At 40.5% G+C, this 22,467-nt stretch overlaps 1 protein-coding gene across 1 annotated transcript in view; it reads left to right on the forward strand.

Moving 5' to 3' along the window:
* NLGN4X (neuroligin 4 X-linked) overlaps positions 1-22,467 on the forward strand; it is a 206,787-nt gene that overhangs the window by 64,773 nt on the left and 119,547 nt on the right. Inside the window, exon 2 of the mRNA XM_089904950.1 lies at positions 10,279-10,431. Coding sequence (XP_089761076.1) covers positions 10,279-10,431 — 153 coding nt within the window. The remainder of the gene's footprint in view (positions 1-10,278; positions 10,432-22,467) is intronic.

Below are 22,467 nucleotides of genomic sequence, written 5' to 3' on the forward strand. Positions count from 1 at the left end.
GTGAACGTGGAGGTTAGAGCATATGTTATGATTCGTGTGTGGAGAGTGTGGACTGAAAAATGCACAACCTAAAAGTTGAGAATTACGTTTTCTTTGGCAGACTTTCTGAGAGCTTAAGTGTGGGACACAGCAACTCAGATAGCTCTGAGGGGCTGCCCCAAAGAGGTAGGGGAGGAGCCTGGATGTATAGGAGTTTTTGCAACAAAGACCAGGTAGTCAGAGCATCAAAAGATGACTGTTAATTAATGAAAACCAGACATCTCAAGTTAATGGATTTAGCATTTTTCTATGTATGGGAAGATGCAAGAGTCTGGGCTGACTGAAGTCATTCCTTTGATATCCCATTAACTGTCTTGGGCGAGTTTCCAACTTGTCTCCATCCTGAATCCCATCTGGATGCCAGTGGCTGAGGGTTTGATGGCTGCAGCATCCTTTGTTTACTGATATGGTAGGCGACATTCTTCATCCACAAGTGTTTATCTCTGTTACAGCCCATCATCAAGGTGTAGGGGTGACGGAAGAGGTATCCCAGTGGGGTTCCTGCCCTGCTTCCCTCTCCTGGGGTCTTGATTGCCCCTGTTCCCCTTCCCCTCCCACTCAGAGCAGCCCACCTCCTTTGCTTATAGAAAGTGAGCCCTCACCCTAGCTCACCCATGCATGCTTACTTATTGGTGCCCACCACGTCCTCAGCAAGCAAGCACCTTCCCATCATAGACAACTCCCAACCAAGAGAGTAAATGAATGAAGACATTCATCAGCCCCATCTGAGTCATCCTGTGCAAGTCGATCTCAGATAGGAGTGACCTCCTTCAGGGTGGGTGTGTCTGCCTTAGCTGCCTCTCCTCCCCTGGCCGGGGCCAGCGTACTTGAAGTGTCAGTACACGTTTGCAGGAGGAATGGGTGTACCAGTGAATAAACTAATGAGGACAGCTTGAGGTGGGGCAGGTCCCAGTCAGTTCATTGCTGGAGTGAGCCCCAGGGTATCTTAATTGCTTGCTGGTCTCCTACCAGGATTGATTACATTAAAGAAGTAGTCCTCTGTGGCCCAGTGGCTAACTAATCAATCACATCTGTGATGGCCAAGAAAGCGTTTCTCTCTCCCATACCCCAGTATACAACTTCCTCTGTATGGAAAACAATGCATTTAGCCAGACAGGCTCTTTTAAGATGTTTTCTTGAGATAACAAGATTAAGAAGGACTTGGAATTTGCCCTTGGAAGGGACCGAAAAAAAATAATAATAAATATGAGCTGATAAATACATTTTAATAGGATATCTTGCATTAAGAGCAATAATTGGAAAGGTTTTTTGGGGGTTCTGTCATTTCTTTATATTGTGTAGATAACGTGATCACATAACACCATTGGTGACTTTATTTCATGATTTGCATACTTTGATAGCACCATAACTTAATGTATGTTAAAAAGAACATTTATAAAATTAGTTTCCTGCCTCAAAATGTTAACTGCAGCATCTAGAAGTTTTCCATAGACTATTATTTTCTCATTGACTCTGGTTGGTCTACGTTTTCCGAATTGTCTACAAAGGGTTCCTATTACATTTATGATACAAAGTACTATTTTAAATAGTTTGACTTTTGAAAATGATGTAGATAAAGCACTAAAAGGGAACATCAGAAGAACAGGTATAAAAAACCATGGACATCCTTCAGGACTTGGGACATTGAGATCTTTTATTTATAAAATCATATTTAAATTTTAATAATGGAATATATTTGTTTGAAGTTATTTCAGTATTCCCTTTAATATTTAGAGCCATTTCCCCACTGAGGTTTGCTGGAGATGCTAATTATTAGATGTAAAGGAATATTGTTCTGCTCTTTTGGGGACCAGGAGAAAACTCATGGCCTGTCTGGACTTTGAAATGCCTTTTCAGCAGCTGCGGGATGGGTTTACCCTGGAATAAATTACAGCAGAATCTTTTTCCCTGTGTCCTCCAACACCTGTGTTTACATAGTTCATGATTGTAACTAAATGAGATACTCAAGAGAACTCAGTGGGTTTTTAGGCCATTTAATTAGTTATAATTGAGGGAACAAATATTGCAGCAGCTTATGGAAAAAAGAACAAAAGGGTGGGAAATTCAATATACCAAGAACATTAAAGGCGATATCTAATTATGTTTCTGGGTTAGACTCTGCTCTATAAAATTAATTTAAAATTGTAGTTTGGCAAATAATGTCCAGCAAAATCTCAGCAGGTGTTTTTTGCTTCCGTCGACAAGCTCATTGGAACGTTTGCCTGGAGTGGCGGAGCACCTAGAAAAACCAAACTATCTTGAAAAAGCAGAAGAAAGTTGGAGGACTTGCCTTTCCCTGTTTCAAAACGTACTCTAAAGCTCGGACAGTAGGGTACTCATGTGGATAGAAATATCGAAGGGGGGACTTCCCTTGGTGGCACAGTGGTTAAGACTCCAAGCTCCCAATGCAGAGGGCCCGGGTTCCATCCCTGGTCAGGGAACTAGATCCCACGTGCCAAAACTAACAGTTCACATGCCACAACTAAGGAGCCTGCCAGCTGCAACTAAGACCAGGTGCAACCAGATAAATAAATTAAATAAATATTAAAAAATAGAAATATAGAAGGGGATATAATTAAAGAGTTCAGAAATAAACCCTCACGTTTATATGCAATTGAATCGCAAGAGTAGTGTCACAGCAATTCACTGAGGAAAGAGTGTCTTCAATACGTGGTGCTGAGACAATTGAATAAAGGATGCATTTCAAACCTTCCCTCATATCATATGCCAACATTGACTCAAAATAAATGAAAGGTATAAGAAGTAAAACTTTTAAACATCTAGGAAAAAACATGAAATCTTCAGGGCCTTTCACTAGGTGGAATTTCCTAGATGTGATATCAAAAACACAAGCTTTAAAAAAAAAACCAGTCGGTAAGTTAGACTTCATCAGAATTAAAAAATTTTGCACTTCAGAAAACACCATTGAGAAAATCAAAAGAGAAGACACAGACCGGGAGAAAAGATTTGCACATCATCTTTCTGGAAAAAGACCTGTCTCTAAAAAATATAATTACAGTTCAAGAGTAAGGAACAAAGAACCCAATTTAAAAAATGGGGAAAATATTTGAATAGCCATCCCGCCAAAGAAGATAGTACAGGAGAAGATCCTTGGTGTGATTAAGTCATTAGCGAAATGCAAATTAAAACCACAGCGAGGCACCGTCTGACACCTCTTAGGATGCATATAATCAAACAGATAATAACACGTCTTGGGTAGGAGGTGGAGAGAGTGGAACCTGCATATACTGCTGATGGGGATATACGGTGATACAGCTGATTTGGCAAACAGTCTGTCAGTTTCTTAAAGTACTAAACATAAATGCGCCATGTGACATAGCAATTCCACTCCTTGATGTACGCCCAAGAAAATATACATCCATAAAAAATATTGCATATAAATGTTCATAGCAGCGTTATTCATACTGGCCACCAAGTGGAAATAAGACAGATGGCGTGTCGGTCAGCAGATGAGTGGATAAACAAAATGCGGTGTAGCCATACAGTAGACTTATTCATCTGTATGAGTAATAGGAAGGAAATACTGATGCAGGCTACAACACGGATGGACTTTGAGAACATTATACTGAGTGAACGAAGCAAGACACAAAAGGCTACATACTATATGAATTTATTTATGGGAAATGCACAGAAATGGCAAATCTAGACTAAGTCACCAGTTGACTAAGTGAGACCGAGGTTAGGCACATGAAATGTCGGCAGTTGCGCACCAGCAGTCATTTTGGGGTGAAGGAAATATTCTAAAATCGGATTATGCTGCTAGTTGCACAACTCCATACATTGACTAAGAAAACAATCCTTGAACTTGACACCTTGATGAGTTGATTTTATGATTTAAAATTATACCTCAGCAGAGCCCTTAAAAATCACACTTGGTTGAACAAAGGAGTTTGGTAAAGAGTCAAAGAGACTACCCTGGATTACCATTTAATCAGTGATGTATCTAGGTTATACCAATTTTCAAAGCACCGTCAATCTTTAGAACGTCTTCCTCCATCTTTGGAGGGAAGTCTCCTTGAATACTGCCTCTCCTCCTGCCCCCGGGGAGAATTTCAGATTACTCAAATTTCACGCACTGATGGTGAGCCTGAAGACATTGAGAATTGGGTCTTGGGAAAGAGCTCTGGCATTTAACTCACCCCAGACCTTGTAGAAAGGCCTTTGTTTGGGTTTGAGCCAGTCCAGCGATCATGCGCCTGAGTTTCCAGCTGCAGCCGGGAAGACAGAAGAGTTTTATAAGAAGAAAATCCAGAAGAAGGCAGGGATATTAGGACAGGCTCGTGGGAAAGGCAAAGTCCAGGTATGGAGTCCTAATTAAAGACCTTTCTTAATGCCGACTGCTGTGGGAAGGCTGGTGCTCAGAAGAGTTGGTCAAACTTTTTTATTTTTTTTTTGCGGTACGCGGGCCTCTCACTGTTGGGGCCTCTCCCGTTGCGGAGCACAGGCTCCGGACGCGCAGGCTTAGTGGCCATGGCTCACGGGCCCAGCCGCTCCGCGGCATGTGGGATCTTCCCGGACCGGGGCACGAACCCGTGTCCCCTGCATCGGCAGGCGGACTCTCAACCACTGCGCCACCAGGGAAGCCCCGGTCAAACTTTTTAAAGGGGCACATTTTCTAGGAGGGAATCAGCTTCATCAGACAACATTTTCTCTCCCCTAATCCACTGCATGTGTTTTGACTACACCTTTATTTTTCTAGTGTCTTCTCTTTTTTAATGAAAGAGGTGACCTGTTTCTCTACAAACATAGAAAATCTTCAAAAAATTGAAATGTTTTTCAGAAATGAGAAGGATTTTAGTTCTGTCATCCGTGTAGCCTGTTTCTCTGAGAAGGGCATTTCTTATACGCTTCTTAACATGATTTTGCCATAAATTCAGCCCATGAGATAGCTTTGAAATCAGTTTTATATTGATAAACTCTGACCAAAACAGCCCAAAAGACAATGGAGCTAAATTGATGAGATTTTTTTTTTCTTTTTTAGTTTGTTTTAAGTTCTTTCAGCACAGTGGAATTCTTGGACGTGAATTGATTTCCATGTTAAGCTGATGACTATAATAGGCAGACACGTTTGTGTCATGGTACCTTCTAAAAGATGGGACTTGAACGTGCTGTAAGGAAAACAGGTGGTCTCCTAGAAGACTCCATTCTACTTTCAAGTAGATGACGTGAAACTGGTAGGAGGCTTGAGTTTCAAAGGGTCTTGGGCTTTTCTTTTCCAAGGTCTTGTCAATGACTTTAGATTAGATTGGTAACTTGAAATTGTCTACAGTGGGAAAATTTAAATCTCAAAAATCAACAAACACAAGGGATCCGGTTTCCACCTACCATCCCAGTTCTGTTTGTTTATCCACATGAAATTGACCATAATCAACCCGTACTGAGCTATAAAACCAGCAACGGCAGATCTTGGTTTCAAAATATGTTTAAGCCCCTCTGAGGTATGTAGAACTGAAGGAAGCTTTCCAGCCACAAGTGTTGTGGGTGATAGTGACTAAATTTCCTCTCCCTTAACCCATGTATCCGTGGAGGAAGGCAAAGACCATTTTAACTGATGGCCACAATTCGAGTTATCCAGAAGTGCCATAGGCATACCTGTGGGCTGTGCCTGTCTATAAAAAGAAGGCAGTTGAGCTAATTAAACACCTCAAGTGGTATTGAATGTTTTAGCTTCTTGTATCTGGAAAATAGAAAAACCAAAATGGCACACTGCATACAGAGAGCATAGGAGAGTTTTGTTTTTTACCTTTTTTCCATTTTTTTTTGGCGTGGTTAAGGGACCCTCTGTTCATTTTGCCTACATGGAAATTTCAAGGCGGTTTATGTTTCAGGTCATCCAGGTAGGTGAATTCATTTATTTATTTATTTATACAAATAAAAATAACATTCAAGCAATATTTAATAAGTGTTTCAAACACAGAAAAAAATTATTTATACTGTTTTATCTTGACTTCAGAAATACTTATTGAAAGTGGTAGTTTGTTTACAGTAGACAAAAGGAATAAATAATGTGCAGTATTCTCTAGCTACTGGGGATAGATGAGTCTTCATGTTTTAAATAAAGTAGCGACATTTCTGATTTTTATTATAAGTGTGCTTTTAAGTTCTTATGCATGAAACTAATGTTGGTTTTAAGATATTTTGATTAAAGTTCTTTCATGTTTATTGTTTAAATGTGTTTCTTCTTACATTATGGAATTTCCTAAGCAAACTGTATCAGTGACATTTCAAAAATTTATCTAGATTATAACATGTTAAAACTAGAGGAACATTTGAATACTTCATGTGCATTTATTTATAAAATGTGGGAAACCCTTTTTAAAATAATTTTCTTTTTTTTTCAACTCACATTAGTTTTTTTTTTTTGCAGTAGTATCATTTTAACCCTCAAACTGCATTTTCACAGAGTATCTAATATTTTTTGCAAGTAACATTTTGAATTTGTTCTTCTTGACATATTTATGTTTATATGCATTTTGCATCTCCCTATTTCATGTTTTTGAAATCCAAATGTAACAGATTTCAACTTTTTGTATGACATTATTTTTTTTTCTTTTACTGGGGTAGTAGCTCTCTTTCTTCTGACTTTTTTGCAAACCTGTTGTTTTTGAATTCTCTTTTTTCCCTTTATTTTCCTTCTCAATATGACACCAGGAGCCAACACAAAGAAAAACGCTGATGGTATAACCAGTAATGACCGTGGTGAAGATGAAGGTATTTTTTGTTTTTTTTCAAAGCTCGACCTTGGTGCATGATTTTATATCTTTCGTTCTTTTTTTTTTCTTTTTTTCATTTCAACCTGTTTTTCCTCCCTTATCTGAAGTGAGTACACTTTTGTGTGCTTCATTTTCTTCTTGTTTGGAAACCACTGTCATTTTTAATCCCAATGACCGTGTAGATGACTGCAAATCACCTGGGAGAACATGTATAAATGTTTCTCAGTATGAAGTGAGTAACAAAATGCAATTTACAAGGAAACTCTTTTTCTTTTTTTTTTTTTTTTTTGGCTTGGTCACAAGAAGAGAAAATGAAATTTTAAAACATGCATGTATGCTTTCTTTTCTTCCTTCCAAATGTTATCTTATAATTTTGTATTTTGGAGCTTTGGTCTTCTTAATTTCTTCTGTGGACGGTGAGACACCTCAGTAGAACTTTTCAGGGGGCTGGCATTTCTGTTTTTGTTTGTTTTTAGTGTTGTTTTTTTTTTCAAACATACTGATTCCAAAATGGGATTTTCAAAGAATCTTCTCTGGCTCACAGTAAAATACATGAAAAAGTGTCTTAAAGAGAAGTTTGTTTCTTTCAGAACTGCCTTTTATCAGCTTTAAGGGAAAAAAAAGGGGGGATGGAACTGAAATTTTTCAAAAAGTTAGCTCTATGCATCTTTGTCTTCACACCACAGCTGCTTTAAGAACATTTTTCCCCGAAAAATGTTTAGCTGCTGTGGAGAGTTTCTTCTTGAAGGATCTCAAATTGTTCGACAGATTATACACTAGAAGTAAAGTGATTTTTTTTTTAAAGATGGAAGCTAACATGACATCTAAACCATCATTAGCACGTTGTATCCTCTTCCTTCAGCAGAATAAATGGTTTAGAAGAAAAGAAAAAACAAATGTTTCATGTCAGCCTTTGCTGGCTCTAAGGCTGTGTAGGCTGGGTGAAAACATGTTTTTCCCATCTGAGTAGCAAAAGGCATGGATCTCCGTTTATTTACCTTAAAACGTTGAAGGCCCTCAATGGACCTATGGTTCTCTGGCTGAAAGGCAGTTTAAAGTGCAGTGGGGAGCTATCCTTGCTGGGAAGCAAAACTGCCCTCAAAGTCCCTTTTCGTCACTTGCTTGGTTTTCCTGCCCTCTTTGAGTTTTTTCATGAATCAGTGGCTCTACGAGAAAAGAAGTTTTGCCTTTGTTGCTTTCTCGTGCCTGCTGTTCTCTCAACACTACTGTTAGTTAATTTTTTTTTTTTTACCTGCGTTCATAGGGTTCTCCCTGCTTCTAATAACCCTCTAAGAAAGTTCTTCTGATGGCCTTGGAGTATCATACCTGCACCTGAATCAGCACCTAGCCTCTCCTTTAGGAGGCCTCAGGACACCTGTAGTTTTACCCGTATCCCTGTATAGCCAACTATGGGTGTTAGTTTGCATCTTGCTTTTTTCTGGCTTTTCAGTGTATTATTCCCTTTTGACCGTTAGGATCTGTTTTCCCAGTGCTCACCAGTCACCTTTATTACTGTTAACAGTAATTTTCCTTCTAGTTTTTTCCGTCTAGTTTTCCTTTAATACCAAGCAACTATGATCATTTTCTTAACTTTGCACGAATCTGGCATCTGGTTATTTCTTCCTCAACCTCATGAGAACCTTGTTCTTTGTGTCTCGGAGGTAAGAGCCGCTAACCTAACGTTTTCTGTGAGGGAACCCCGTAAAGCAGCCCTCAAACTCTCAACTCCTTCCTTTGCCACAGTGGAGTAGCGTGCCGCCTACTGCAGAATGGTAACATAAATAAGGGCTAGCACAGCAAATCAGAGTCCAGAGAGAGGGGTGGATAGTGTAAAACGCCAGACCCCTGTAGGGACGGTGATTTATTTAAAAATTCCATGTAGCATATATGATGAGTGAAGGATTAAAAAATGATTTTTACTTCGTATTTAAGTTGTTTTTTTTTTTGCGGTACGCGGGCCTCTCATTGCCGCGGCCTGTCCCGTTGCGGAGCACAGGCTCCGGACACGCAGGCTCAGCGGCCATGGCTCACGGGCGCAGCCGCTCCGCGGCATGTGGGATCTTCCCGGACCTGGGCACGAACCCGCGTCCCCTGCATCGGCAGGCGGACTCTAACCACTGCGCCACCAGGGAAGCCCCGTATTTAAGTTTTACAGGAGAAAATAGTGTTCTGCGACAGATTAAATATTTGCAGACACAGGGGCAGCTTGACACTTTTTTCTGCACTTGACTGTGACCACTGGGTTTCTTTTGCCTTCGGGATGCTCTATGGTGGCGCCCAGGAGCCTGTTCTGAGACCATGATCGTAATTCATTTTATACGCAGCCACCATCCAAAGGGTGGTTTGTTGCCTTAAAATTCCTTTCTGATAGTTCAAAAGTGTCTCCATGAATTAGGGAAAAAAAGTTTTTATTTAAGAAAAAATGAAAATAAATGTACATGGATACATTTGGTTTTCTTCTGATACATAGATATTTAAATGACACACACATATATATGTATACACAATACATAAATATCCAGAAATCATTAGAATCAAGGTCGGGATTCTTCAGCATTCAAGGTAAAAAAGCCCAAGGAATGATTTCCACCAAACAAGTTATTTCATCACAACTTTTCAGAAAGTAGGCTCTACAAATAGACATATGGTCTCTAAACTTCTGTTGTCACAGAACATTGCAAAATAGGATTTTCACATCATTGTTAAATAAAATAATGATGACTCTGGGTACTCTGGTTGCAAAGCACGATGGGAGTTTATATTCCCTGTAAAAATATGTAGCGTTGCCAAACTTTCATCTTGAGGTTGGAATCTTGTGCCATTTTTATCCCAGCTCTCCTCTCTCTCTCTCTCTCTCTCTCTCTTTTTTTTTGTCACTTAAGTTGGGATATTACTGCAATCGGTAAATTAGAGAAAAGACACTTGCTTGGACATTTTGTTTTGTTTTTACACATTTCTGTCCTGTTGATCATTTTTAACCATGTATTTGTTTTTTTGTCATCATGGGCCCTGTATTGACAGCTTACAGTTTCATGACTAGTTTTATGTTCTCGTTGTTAAGTTGAAAATGAATCTATAAGCTCCTCTTTGACTGAAGATAGAAGTTACAGTAAAAATAAATTATCATTTTGACGTTGATTTCACACTTACTTAGATGATAAAAATATATTTTGTAGTAGATGCCCTTCTAGGGTTTGAGCACTCTTTAGGGAAGATGTATTTCATCTCCATCCTTGCATATTTAGTGTTGTAGATACATACAGAAACCTACACCTGCATACACGTTCCTTCCAATGCCTGCATCATTTCTATGAGTACAAAATATAACAACATTGACCATTTTCCTTAAGCCATCTTACCAAGAGCATACCTAATTTTAAAAGGGGCCATGCGATTGATTCCAATCTAAACTAGGAAAAGTCACCCACGTCCTTTGCCCTTGACTTAGCATTGGTTAATCAGCATGATGTTTTATTGTGTTTCCTTACTTGGCTTTTTTTTCCAGACATCCATGATCAGAACAGTAAGAAGCCAGTAATGGTGTACATCCATGGCGGGTCTTACATGGAGGGCACAGGCAACATGATTGACGGCAGTATTCTAGCGAGCTACGGCAATGTCATCGTGATCACAGTTAACTACCGCCTGGGGATTCTAGGTGAGTGATTCCGTCTTGCTGATCACCGCACAGGAGGCCATGAGGAAGTTCTGCTTTTGGTTTGGGGCTCGTTGATTCCAACTGTGTTACTCTAATTCCTAGAAATCTCTACTACACAGAGCTCACTTCATGCTGCAAGATATATTTGTCCCTTAACGTTCACGCAGCGCCGTCTTTTTGTTGTTGTTGTTTTTCAAAGTTTGCACTTTTTAATCCAGGAATTTCATTTCCTAGGATCCGCCTCAAACACATGCAGCCTCCAAGGTGATTGGATGAACATGATGCTTTATTGAAAGCACTTTTCTTTCTGTGGGCTTAGCATAACCCTGTGGAAGGAACACAGCTTGGAGACGTGTCTCATAACGCATTTGGTAATAGGTGATAACTTGGTAATGGTAGATAATGGCCACAGACATTAGCTTTCTTTTGTGGTTTTGTAGGTGTGTTAACCGGTTACTCGTGTGTCGGAAAATCTTTTACTTAATTCCTTAATGCGTTGTCTGTGTCTGTTGTATCTTGAAGAGTTGCATGCCTGTTGCATTTACGTGAGATGGAATACTCCTATTTGAATTTTGTAATTTGATGGCTTTTCATCTTATGTAAATTTTATGATTTATGATGAAAGGACATTGGCCAAGTGCATAGGAATTCAAGAGCAGCTCTCCGTTGTTGCGGTGTTAACTTCGTTTTTCCCCAACTGGGGGTTGGAAAAATAAATAACGTATTTTGAAGTTAATGTTTCGAAGCTTACCTTCTTCTGTGGTTTAGCCTGCTCTTGGTCAGTTCATGAATAAGATTCCTAGCCTGTGTAACAACGTTCGTTTTCAAGGCAAAACTGCATTGAGAGGGTGCAGAAAATTGCTCACAGCAGCGTGGCTATGAGAATGAGATCTGTATGCCACAGGATGGTTATGGTAAAAGCTACGACAAATAAAATGGACCAACGGGCCTGTTTCAAATAAGAAACAGGGCTGAAATGTTTTCTCCAAAGAGGCGAGTGTCACTAAGAATATTTTATTTCCAACTTGAGGTTTTACTTTTGTTTTGAGCATTGTACTTCATTCACTACTGAAAACATTCACCTATAGAAGACCGCGGAGTAAGGGGATGAGTTGTAGATGACCTTCTAATTTAGAAATGCACATCACCCACAGATGTTTGCAAAGTTGGGCATTTTGGAGCATCAGTAAAGTACTGGAAATGTCAGGTTTTTAGGATGAAACACAACAAAAAGCCTCAGAGTCTAGAGCCCTCTTGTTTTGTGGTTTTTATTTCCTTTTCTTTTCTCGTCGGTGCCAGGAACCAGATCTTTGTGGAATGATTTCCGTTCGTGTCGCACAGCAAGGGTGGCATGCCTCTCTGAATGTTTTTCAGAAGCCTCTGGCTAGTTGATTTGGCTACTGGTGTTTGAAACCGGAGATGTTGTTTCTTGATGTTTTACAAAAGGTCCATTCTAAGGAAGAGGTGGGCAAAGGAAGCCACGGACCAGGGCTTGCTGCTAGCAGCCCTTTCAGAGAGGGCAGTGTGGGCGTCCCTCGGTAGCATCACCAGCTCTGGGCGTTGCTTTCTGAACAAAGCAGTGGGCTTTGGGTGAGTCCTTGCTTCAGTGGAATAACAAAGCGTCCTCCTGCCTGCACAACACGGTGGTGACGTGACTTAAAAGGTTAGATTTCAAAAGAAATCGATTTTCTCCCCCGTTTAACGCCAAACTGGTATTAAGCAACTTAACACAGTGGCCTCTTATCTCTTTGGCCCATTTGTGAATCTAGAAAAGTACTGTGGGAATTACACACACCTTCATTCTTTTTTTTTTTAAGAAAAGAAGAAAACACATAGCTTGCTTTGAGAACTTTTCTCATTGAACATTTTTAATTTTACCTTTTGTGCTGAGAGTTAAAAAGAAGAAAATCTTGGTAAGATAACAGAGGGCTGTGAGAGTTGTGGCCTGGACATAAAAGAAGCAGTTTAGCCTCTCCAATCCAGTCTACTTACATTCCACGAATGAGTTAGTGTGAAGCTCTGCACCACAGACCCCCTTTTATCTGATGGATCGCAGTGTGCCAACTTTGCTGATTCTACAGGGCGATAGAGATTTTTTAAATGGGACTTGGTTTACTGTTATCAGGGATCTTGCATGGACTACCGTCCTCTGGAAAACTGGGCGGTGGCCGTTTACTTTTTGCTTGCAGGACATCACTAGTACCACTCACTAGCACTCTGATAGGAATAGATGTTTTTACCAAAATGTTGAAATAGTGTTGGAGTTTTTTTTTTCAAAAGTAAGAAACGTATAAATGCTGTTTCTCTGCCCAAGGAATGGAAAAGCATTGTTTGAGATGATTACCGTTCTTTTACAGAGTAACAAATGCTGTTTTCCTACCCAAAAGAAAGGTTTAGGAAGATGGATGATGGTCAGAGGGAAGCAGGAGGCTGGCGTGGAAAGAACATAGATTTTTATAATGAGATAAGAATGAACTACTTGGTGTCTGTGGTGTGACATTGAGAAGGTCAGCTGATTTTTTCGGAGCCTCTCTAAAAGGTGGTCCCGTTCTCTCTCTGGCAAGGTTATTGTACATACCATATAAACATCCTATGGGTTTATGTACGTGAGGTTTCATAGCCCAGCACTAGGAACCAGTAAACCCAGACGGGTGATCATTTCCAGTGTTATTAATAGCCTTGGACATCTTATTAACATGACTGTTGATCCACTGGAAAAAATTGCGACTGTCCAAAACGGTAATGTCTGTCAAATACTGACTTCTAAACGGAACCACCTTAATTAAACAAAAGCGATGATAAGACGCTCGTAATAAGACACAGATGACAGGATCTTCGCACGTGCTTTTTGAACAGTGAATATTTTCTTTAATCAGGACTGCGTCACACAACCTTGCTAGCCATTGAGCATGTAATTTATTATCTAATCCAGGACACTTTGAAAATTGTTAATAATGCTCTTAATAAACTGGGATTATTCCAGGCAAATGGGGATGTACCATCACAGCTATAAAGTAATTATTCATACCCACACAAGATCTAATGAACAAACTGGTGGTCCATTTATTTTCAAAGGAGATCTCTTTTTAAAGCATATTTCCTATTCGTCCTGCTGTATACCTTTGTCATTAGGAAAGCATACATAGCTAAAAGTTGAGTTCTATCACATCTCCCTCTATGTTTTTTCGTGATGATTGTTCAAAGACCATTGCTATATAAGAGGAATCTCCTCGCTGAGGCTTGTTGATGGAAATGCCTGGGATTTATTTATGGGTGGCTCTTACTTTTGCTTTCCTTCATTAATCATCTCTAATTTGCATCTTCAGTTGGTTAATTAGACCTCCATTCAAATGCTGATTTTAGTTTCTCTGAGAGGGTATTACTTTTTCGGTTATCCTATGATTTGATGCCTCATGCAGGCTTTAAACTATTTTGCTTTGAAACAATCTTATCTATATGCCTCAGCACGAAACTCATGGAGAGCCCGCAGTGTGGCCGTCACTGGACATTGTAGCTGCCCCTTCATTTAATCCTCATACACTCTCTTGGAAGGGTTCCCTTATCTTACTTTTGGGGAAACAAAGGCTCAGAGGTGATGGGACAGACTCACAGTGGTACAGGTTGTAGGGATTAGAGCGGGGATTGGAGCCCTGGTCTAACAGTATTAATTAGGTGAACTGCCGTAGGAAACAGTGCAAATCTTTATATCAGATCCAGCTTCTCTAATCGCACAAAACGTCACATGTGCCTATGGTTGATCTGGATACAAAATTGCAATTCGATGCTTACACTGTATTTTTATGTTCCTCAAAGTGGGTCCTTCATCGCTGATGCATTTTCATCAAATCATCATTGATGGTCTACTATGGTGCATGGTGATGTGGTATTGGCCCCAACGATGGCATCTGTAGAGTCAAAGCTCTCAGACACAGTAGATCTAAGGCTGTGTCAGCTAGTCAGGTGTCTAACCTCTTACGCCCATTCTGTTGCCTTGTTGCTGTCTGTGGCCAATCAATGGAATTAAGGCAATTGACCCAGAGAATGACTTTGAAACCGCACAACCCACTTTGGGACGTGAACCTATGGACCGGGACTCAAACTCAGCCAGAACCCGCATTGGGACTTGAACCCACTGTCTTTTGATTGAGATCACACACCTGGTCTCAGAACTGAATGAAGCTCAGATTCTTTATGTCTCAGTGCAGAAAGAATTCAGTGAGAGACAAAGTGATAGGTAAGAAGTGGATTTATTTAGAGAGATACACATTCCATAGACGGAATGCGGTCTGTCTCAAAAGGCGAGAGCAGCCTTGGGAGAAACACACTGCACAGACAGAGTGCGGGCCATCTCAGAAGGCAAGAGGCCATGAAATATGGGGTGGTTAGTTTTTATGGGCTGGGTAGTTTCATAGGCTAATGAGTGGGAGTATTATTCCAAGTATTTTGGGGAGGGGCTGGAGATTTCCAGGAATTGGGCCACCACCCACTTTTTGGCCCTTTACGTTGGCCTTGGAACTGTCCTGGCGCCTATAGGTATGTCATTTAGATGCTAATGTATTACAGTGGGCATTCAATGAGGCTCAAGGTCCACTGGAAGCCAAATCTTGCACCATCTTGGACCTAATTGATTCTAATCAGTTTATGTCAAATCCTCAAGGGCTATGTCATTCTTTTAGAGGTTCTGCCCTGTCCCCTTCCCTGCTGTTTCAACTTCAGTGGACTTCTCACCTGACAGGTATCTTACAGTCTTTTGAAATGTTGTCCATAGGTTTATATAACTGACTTTTTCAAGGATTAAAAAAGCATCAGAAAGACCTACTCATTTTTCAAGAAATGTAGCTACCCTCAAAGTTCTTATCTCAGGGAAGGTTGTGTAATGGTGTTTCTGAAGTTGCCTTTCTCTTTAAGGTTATTAATTGTGTAAGACTACTTTCGTTCATTGGTGTCATAACTTTAAATGTAAGATGGAAATGGTTTTGAAATAAATGCACAGCAGGAAGAGCATTTGAATGAAAGGCACATGACTTGAGCTCTATGCGTGCTGTAATGGCTTGGCCACGTGGCATTCTGGTCTCCTTTGTGGGGTCTTAGTCTCCACTGAAATGGAAGGTGGGTGGGCTGGCATTGGGAGGAAGCCCTTTGACAGCAGCCAGAGCAGTTTCACCCTTTCCTGTTTGATACATTGCTGTTCCACGTCAGTTTCCGTTCATAAAGGGGCTCCGGAATCACTGGAGGAGGGGCTTGATACCTGCCTTCAAAGACCTGTGATCTGAATTCCAGGTGTGCGCAAGCAGTTTACATCAGGGGTATTTAGTGGTTCTAACATGCCTTAGGTACCGCTGCTGAAAAATGTCAATTTCCGATTTATATTTTTCTTTCACTTGGGATTTAAAGATGCTTACTATTTGGTACTTTCACCATTTTTTCCCCCTAAAAATCCTTTTTTTCTCTTTTTTTTTCTTTGTTTTTACTACAGATTTTCTTTCCTTTTTAAATTAATTTTTATTGGAGTCTAGTTGATTTACAGTGTTGTGTTAGTTTCTGCTGTACAGCAAAGTGAATCAGTTATACATACACATGGATCCACTCTTTTTTAGATTTTATCCCCATATAGGTCATTACAGAGTACTGAGTAGAGTTCCCTGTGCTATTCAGGAGGTCCTTATTTGTTATCTATTTTATATATAGTAGTGTGTATATGTCAATCCCAATGTCCCAATTTATCCCTCCGCCCCAATCCCCCAGTAACCATAAGTTTGTTTTCTGCATTTGTTACTCTTATTTCTGTTTTGTCAATAAGTTCATTTGTACCATGTCTTTAGATTCCACATATGAGTGATGTCATATGATATGTCTTTCTGTGTCTGACTCACTTCACTCAGTATGACAGTCTCTCGGTCCATCCATGTCGCTGCAGATGGCATTATTTCATTCTTTTTTATGGCTGAGTACTATCCCATTGTGTGTGTGTGTATGTACACACCACAACTTCTTATCCATTCATCTGTCGATGGACATTTAGGTTGTTTCCACGTCTTGGCCATTGTCAATAGTGCTGCTATGAGCATAGGGGTGCAGGTATCTTTTTGAATTATGGTTTTCTCCAGATATATGCTGACGAGTGGGATTGCTGGATCGTATGGTAGCTCTATTTTTAGTTTTCTGAGGAACCTCCATACAGTTCTCCGTAGTGGCTGCACCAGTTTACATTCCCACCAACAGTGCAGGAGAGTTCCCTTTTCTCCACTCCCTCTCCAGCATTTGTTGTTTGTAGACTTTTTGGTGATGGCCGTTCTGACCGGTGTGAGGTGCTACCATTGTAGTTTTGATTTGCATTTCTCTGATAATTAGTGATGTTGAGCATCTTTTCATGTGCTTTTTGGCCATCTGTATGTCTTCTTTGGAGAAATGTCTGTTTAGGTCTTCTGCCCATTTTTTGATTGGGTTGGATTCTCTTTTAAATCACTCATGGAACACATCTTCCTTATCAAGTCAAAAGTTCATCTATTAAAAAAAAAAAAGTTCATCTATAAAGAAAAAAATACCATCTTTCCTTTCAAGGATCTCCATGCTACCCCCTAAGTCCATCCTCTTCCCTCTCTGCTCAGATTTCCCCTGATCAGATTTGTGACCAGGAAAAGCTTCCTTTATCCATCCTCAGAGAGAAACCGCGCATTATTTAGGGATGGAAGAATGCTGTAAGAAGCTAAATGGGTAGACAGGAAGGATGAAGTATTGCACTGAGGGAAAAGATAAAGTGGAAAAGTACAGGAAGTTTGGGAGGAGTGTGAGAAAATGGGGGGCAGAGGCCAGGCACTTGATGTGGGACCAGTCACAACCCCAGAACGGAAAGAGGGTGGAAGGAAAGATTGAAAGCCCTTAGAATAAACCTCTGTGGCGGGCGGGGCAGGTGATCGGCCAGCCTGGCAACAGGCTCCCGGACTCATTTCTGCAAAACTCCCTGATGTGTCTCAAGACGGACTGAGGGTTAGAGGGAGGTATACCCCCTAGATAACACAGTCATAGGATGGACACAGTTCATGGGGGAAGGGAGGGCTGGCGTAGCTTCCCTGATCCTAAAGTTATGCAAAAAAGAAAATAAACAAGATGCTTCCCCCTTGCCCTGCCCCTCCCCCCAGTGTCTTTCATCATCTTCATCAATAGCTCTCTGTGCATTTAATACTCATTCGGAAATGCTGTAATCTGGACTCTGTTGTTGCTCGTGTGTTGCTAAGAACCAGAACTCTGGACAAAAAACATCATAGCCCCGTTTTGTATCAATGATCATTTACTTGGGTTTTCCTCTTCTGCCTCCTGGTGGCCAAAAATGCCCATTGCATTAATTTGATTTGTTCTGCGATTAAGGAATTGGCTTGGTTGTGGATGATCTCTCTTGCCTCTGGGATTTTGCAGGCACAGGGCGGGGGGTAGATATGGAAGCCCCTGCGGTGGAATAAAGACCCTGACATGAGACAGATGCCTTTTATGCAGAGGTTGATCCGAGCCACAGAACAAAGAGGGTCCCTCGCTGTGAGGTGACAGAGGGCCACAGAGGAAAGTAAAAGTCTGCAGCAAATAAAGACAATGTGAAAGGATGCGGGGGGGTGATGGAGAGGCAGAAGAGACATTTTTTTTCAATCTCAAATGCACAGAATTATCGACTAGCGTGTGCCTTATGACGGAGAATTTCCTTGATCTCTTTGTGAACGATTCAGAATTTCTTAAAAGAAGTTGGCCTGTTACTTGTACATGCATAGCCATTTTTGGAAATCACAATGCCTCGATACATTTGATGCTCGGATACTCTTATTATATTTAATAAGTACATATTTTCCACTTAATTGATTCCAGGGTGTCGTGTCAGTAATAATCACACGGGGTATACATTTTTTTAAAATGCTCTTTTCCTGGACATGTTTACATCCAAAACAGAGTCTCTTAAGATGATCCATTCTACGTGAAAGAAACCACTTTCTCTGCTCTGTGTGCTTTCCTCATTTTGCTTTTCACCTAGCAAAAGAAGGCTTGATCATTTTTCGTTGATTAGGATAAAGTGGTGTCTGTCTTAACGGGGAAGAACACAGATGAACATCACTCTGAATGAAAGGAAAGGTGTGATGGGCATTTGAGTATCGGGCAGCGGAGAAACTGGAAAGTTCCAAGGAGGAGTATTCAATTTAAGTGCCAAGATACATTAGCTTGATTGGGGTGAGCTAGATATTAAGTCTCTGGCAATCATTCCATCAGATAAATGGTTTTAAAACAATGCCTGAAAGAGAAATACCTGCATTCTTCCTATGTACCTTTTCTTCCTTCCCTAGATGTATTCAAGGAATTAATCCTTCCAAGTCAGATCATTGAAAAATCTCTAAAAGGCAATCAGAGTGGGACTTTTAAAGACCACAGAGGCTGACACTCCAGGACTGTACAAATCGTGGCCTGCAGATCATTTTTCTTTTTTTTCCCCGCACATTTGCGTGAAAGTATGGATTGCACGTTTTACAGGAAGCGTGGAATGAATATGCACATGTCCACACTCACCACGGCAGTGATACCGCAAAAGGGCATATTCTGTTCTAATATAACCCTCCTAGTATTGTCCAATCATACATCGATCAGTCATGGGCTTTATGAAAATAAATCCTTGGGTACATAAGGCTCAAAGTGAATGTCTGAGGGATCAAAACGTAATGCAGAAACGGCAGATACACCGTGCATTTAACAATGTAAAATGTATTTTTCAAATAAGATTAGTTAGTAACATATGGATTGGGTAAGTCCCATCTAATGGGTAGGGCAGCTTTTCCTTTGATTAAAAAAACTAATAATAATAGCTCTTTGGAAAGAAGTGTGCAATTCTCAGTATAAAAAAATCAGAACTATTTTAGAATGGTAAATGCAACATTCCTCTGACATAACAGCCATTAGACATGGATGAGCTGGGGTCTTCATGCAAATAAATCAATTGCAAGACTCTTGATCCCTTTAATTATTTGAGACTGCAGGCACTGTTTTTTGTTGCATTCAGCACAGAGGCTTTTATTCTAGGCTCCGATATTATGGGGAAAAAGGCTGTGTCCTGTGCAGTGGGGCTAGTCATCAACAGGTGGCTTGAATACATGCATTATTATAAAGATACACATTTCACTCTAGACAGACGTATGAGATCATCTCCCAGAGAAACACTACCAATCCTACCAAAGACACCTAAGATTTGGACCGGAGCTGGGAAAACAATTTTGGAATAAAGAACTGTTTCCAGTTTGGATTGAGAAATGTTTTCTGTCTCTCAAAGTGGCTGCTACATCTTTACTAATATATCCCAATAATGGTTTAGATGACTCAGTTGTGCTTTTTCTTAGGCATATGACAGATAGATAGATAGGTAGATATTGATATAGAGAGATAGGTATATATATATATATATATATATATATATATATAATGTTTAGATATATATAGAGAGGTAGGTATATATTATGTAAAGATACACTTAGAGATAGGTGTATATATATTATAGAGATAAATACAGATAGGTATATATATGATATATAGAGAGAGAGATATGTAGAGAGATAGGTATATATATGATATATAGAGAGAGATATATGTGGATATACATATATATATCCTCTTGTCCCTTCTTTATAACCATGTAGAAATATCACCCATCTTTTCCTGTAATACTTCTTTGTTAAACCAGGCATAAGAGTTCACATCTTTCCAAAAAAGAATCTTGTGCAAACGGCCTTATCCATTTCTCCATTTCTTTTTTTACCTATGGTATCCACTTTTTTAGTTCTATTTATTTGAGTCGTATTTACCTGGTTCTCCCCACTTTATCTCTAGTTAGTTGACTTCCTCGACTTTAATCGTCGTGTTCACCCCCACGGTTCTCCTGAGGACCACTCGTACGTCGTTAGCCTTTTCTAGGACAGTCCGAATTCTTTCAGTGGCCTTGGCTGCATCCTCATTTCTCTTCATCTTCTTGTAAATGGCCCACGGGTTCGTCTCCACTCCCACCTTCCACTGTCTGTGCCCTTTATTTAAAATGGTTTGTGTCCCATGTTGTGTATTGAACATGTACAGTTCCGTGGCCTTTAGTATATTCACAAAGTTGTACCACCGTCAACAGCCCCTAATTTTTGCATGTTTTCATCACTCCAAGGAGAAACCCAATATTTATCCTTCTCAGCCTCCAAAGACTTAGGCAACCACTAATCTACTCTCTCCCTATGGATCTGCCTTTCCTGGGCATTTCATACAAAGGGAGTCATATGCTGTGTGCTCTTTTGTGTCTGACATCTTTCACTGAACATGATGTTTTCGACATCCACCCACGTGGTAGCATATATCAGTACTTGGTTATTATTTATGGCCAAATATTTATTCCATTGCCTGGATATAGCATGTTTTCTTTATCCATTTGTCTTCTGATTCGTATTTGGTTTGTATCCACTTTTTGGAGATTATGAATACAATGCCATGAACATCCACGTACACGTTTTTTGTGGGGATATATGTATTCGCTTCTCTTGGGTACAAACCTAGGAGTAAAATTGCTGGGTCGTAGGATAAAGCTGTTTAATCAGCTAAGTAACTTCCAAATTCTTTTCCAGAAAAGTGGCTGCACTATTTTACATTCCCACCAGCATGAGGGTTCTAATTTCTCCACGCCCTTACCAACACCGGTTCTTATCTGTCTTTTTGACTACAGCCATCCTAGTGGGTGTAAGGTGCCATTTTTGATGTGCATTTCCCTGATGGCTAATGACATTCAGTACCTTCTCGTGTGAGTGTTGGCCATTCGTATATCTTCCCTGGAGAAATGTGTACTCATATTCTTTTCCCGTGTTTGAGTGGGGTATTTACCTTTTTAGTGTTGAGTTAAGAGGGTTTTTATGTCTGTTTGCTTGTTTTTTTAAAATGGCGTGTTCTGGATACGTGTTCCTTAGCAGATACAGGACTTGCAAATATTTCCTCTTATTTTGTTTACTTCCCACTTTTGGGATGGTGCCCTTTGAAACACACATGCTTTTCATTTCAATGAAGTTCAATGTATCTCTTTTCTCTTTCTGCCTTTGCTCTTTGCGTCGCTTCTACGAAGTCTTCACCTAACCTAAGCGCTCACCACTTTATTCCTATATTTTTTTCTAAGAGCTATACAGTTTTAGATCTTGTTTTAGACCAGATCCCTTTTGAGTTAATTTTTTTTTTTTTTTTTTTTTTTTTTTTTTTGCGGTACGCGGGCCTCTCACTGTTGTGGCCTCTCCCGTTGCGGAGCCCAGGCTCCGGACGCGCAGGCTCAGCGGCCATGGCTCACAGGCCCAGCCGCTCCGCGGCATGTGGGATCTTCCCGGACCGTGGCACGAACCTGTGTCCCCTGCATCGGCAGGCGGACTCTCAACCACTGCGCCACCAGGGAAGCCCCTGAGTTAATTTTTTAAAGCATTGTCATGTGGTTTTTGTTCTTTTTTCTCTTGCTATGTTACGTTACTCAATTTTTGACTATTAAACTGCCCTTTCGTTCTGCAGTAAATCCCCACTTGGTCACGGTGTATAATCCACTTGACATGCTGCTGGACTTGGTTTGCTAGTACTTTTGAGGATTTTGTTTGTCTGTTTGTTTAACTTCTGGTTCTGGGGAAAGAAATGACCTCTAATTCTAAGTATATTGTCGATTTCATGGTTTCTGGACCTCTGCACTACTGACATTGAGAATGGGTTTCTCTTCTTGGTGGAGGGTTTCTGTTGTACACTGTGGGATGTGAACAGCATCCCTGACCTCTGCCCTCCAGAATGCCAGTAACACCTCACAGCCCACAGTCATGACAACCAAAAATGGCTCCAGGTGTTGCCAAGAGTCCCCTGGTGTGGAGTGGGTGGGAAGCATCAACCCGGTTGAGAACCACTTAACTGATTTGTACTTCCCTTCTCTGAGAGCAGAGGCGCACAATGGCATTCTCGTTTTGTACCGAAAAATCCACACTCCGTTCTGTGTGGGTTTGTTTCTTCATGTGCATGGTGTTTACTTCC

Source organism: Delphinapterus leucas, chromosome X, assembly GCF_059928025.1.
Source record: "Delphinapterus leucas isolate spDelLeu-1000000601 "Yukka" chromosome X, BTC_Dleu_Yukka2, whole genome shotgun sequence".
In the NCBI taxonomy this organism is placed as follows: domain Eukaryota; kingdom Metazoa; phylum Chordata; class Mammalia; order Artiodactyla; family Monodontidae; genus Delphinapterus; species Delphinapterus leucas.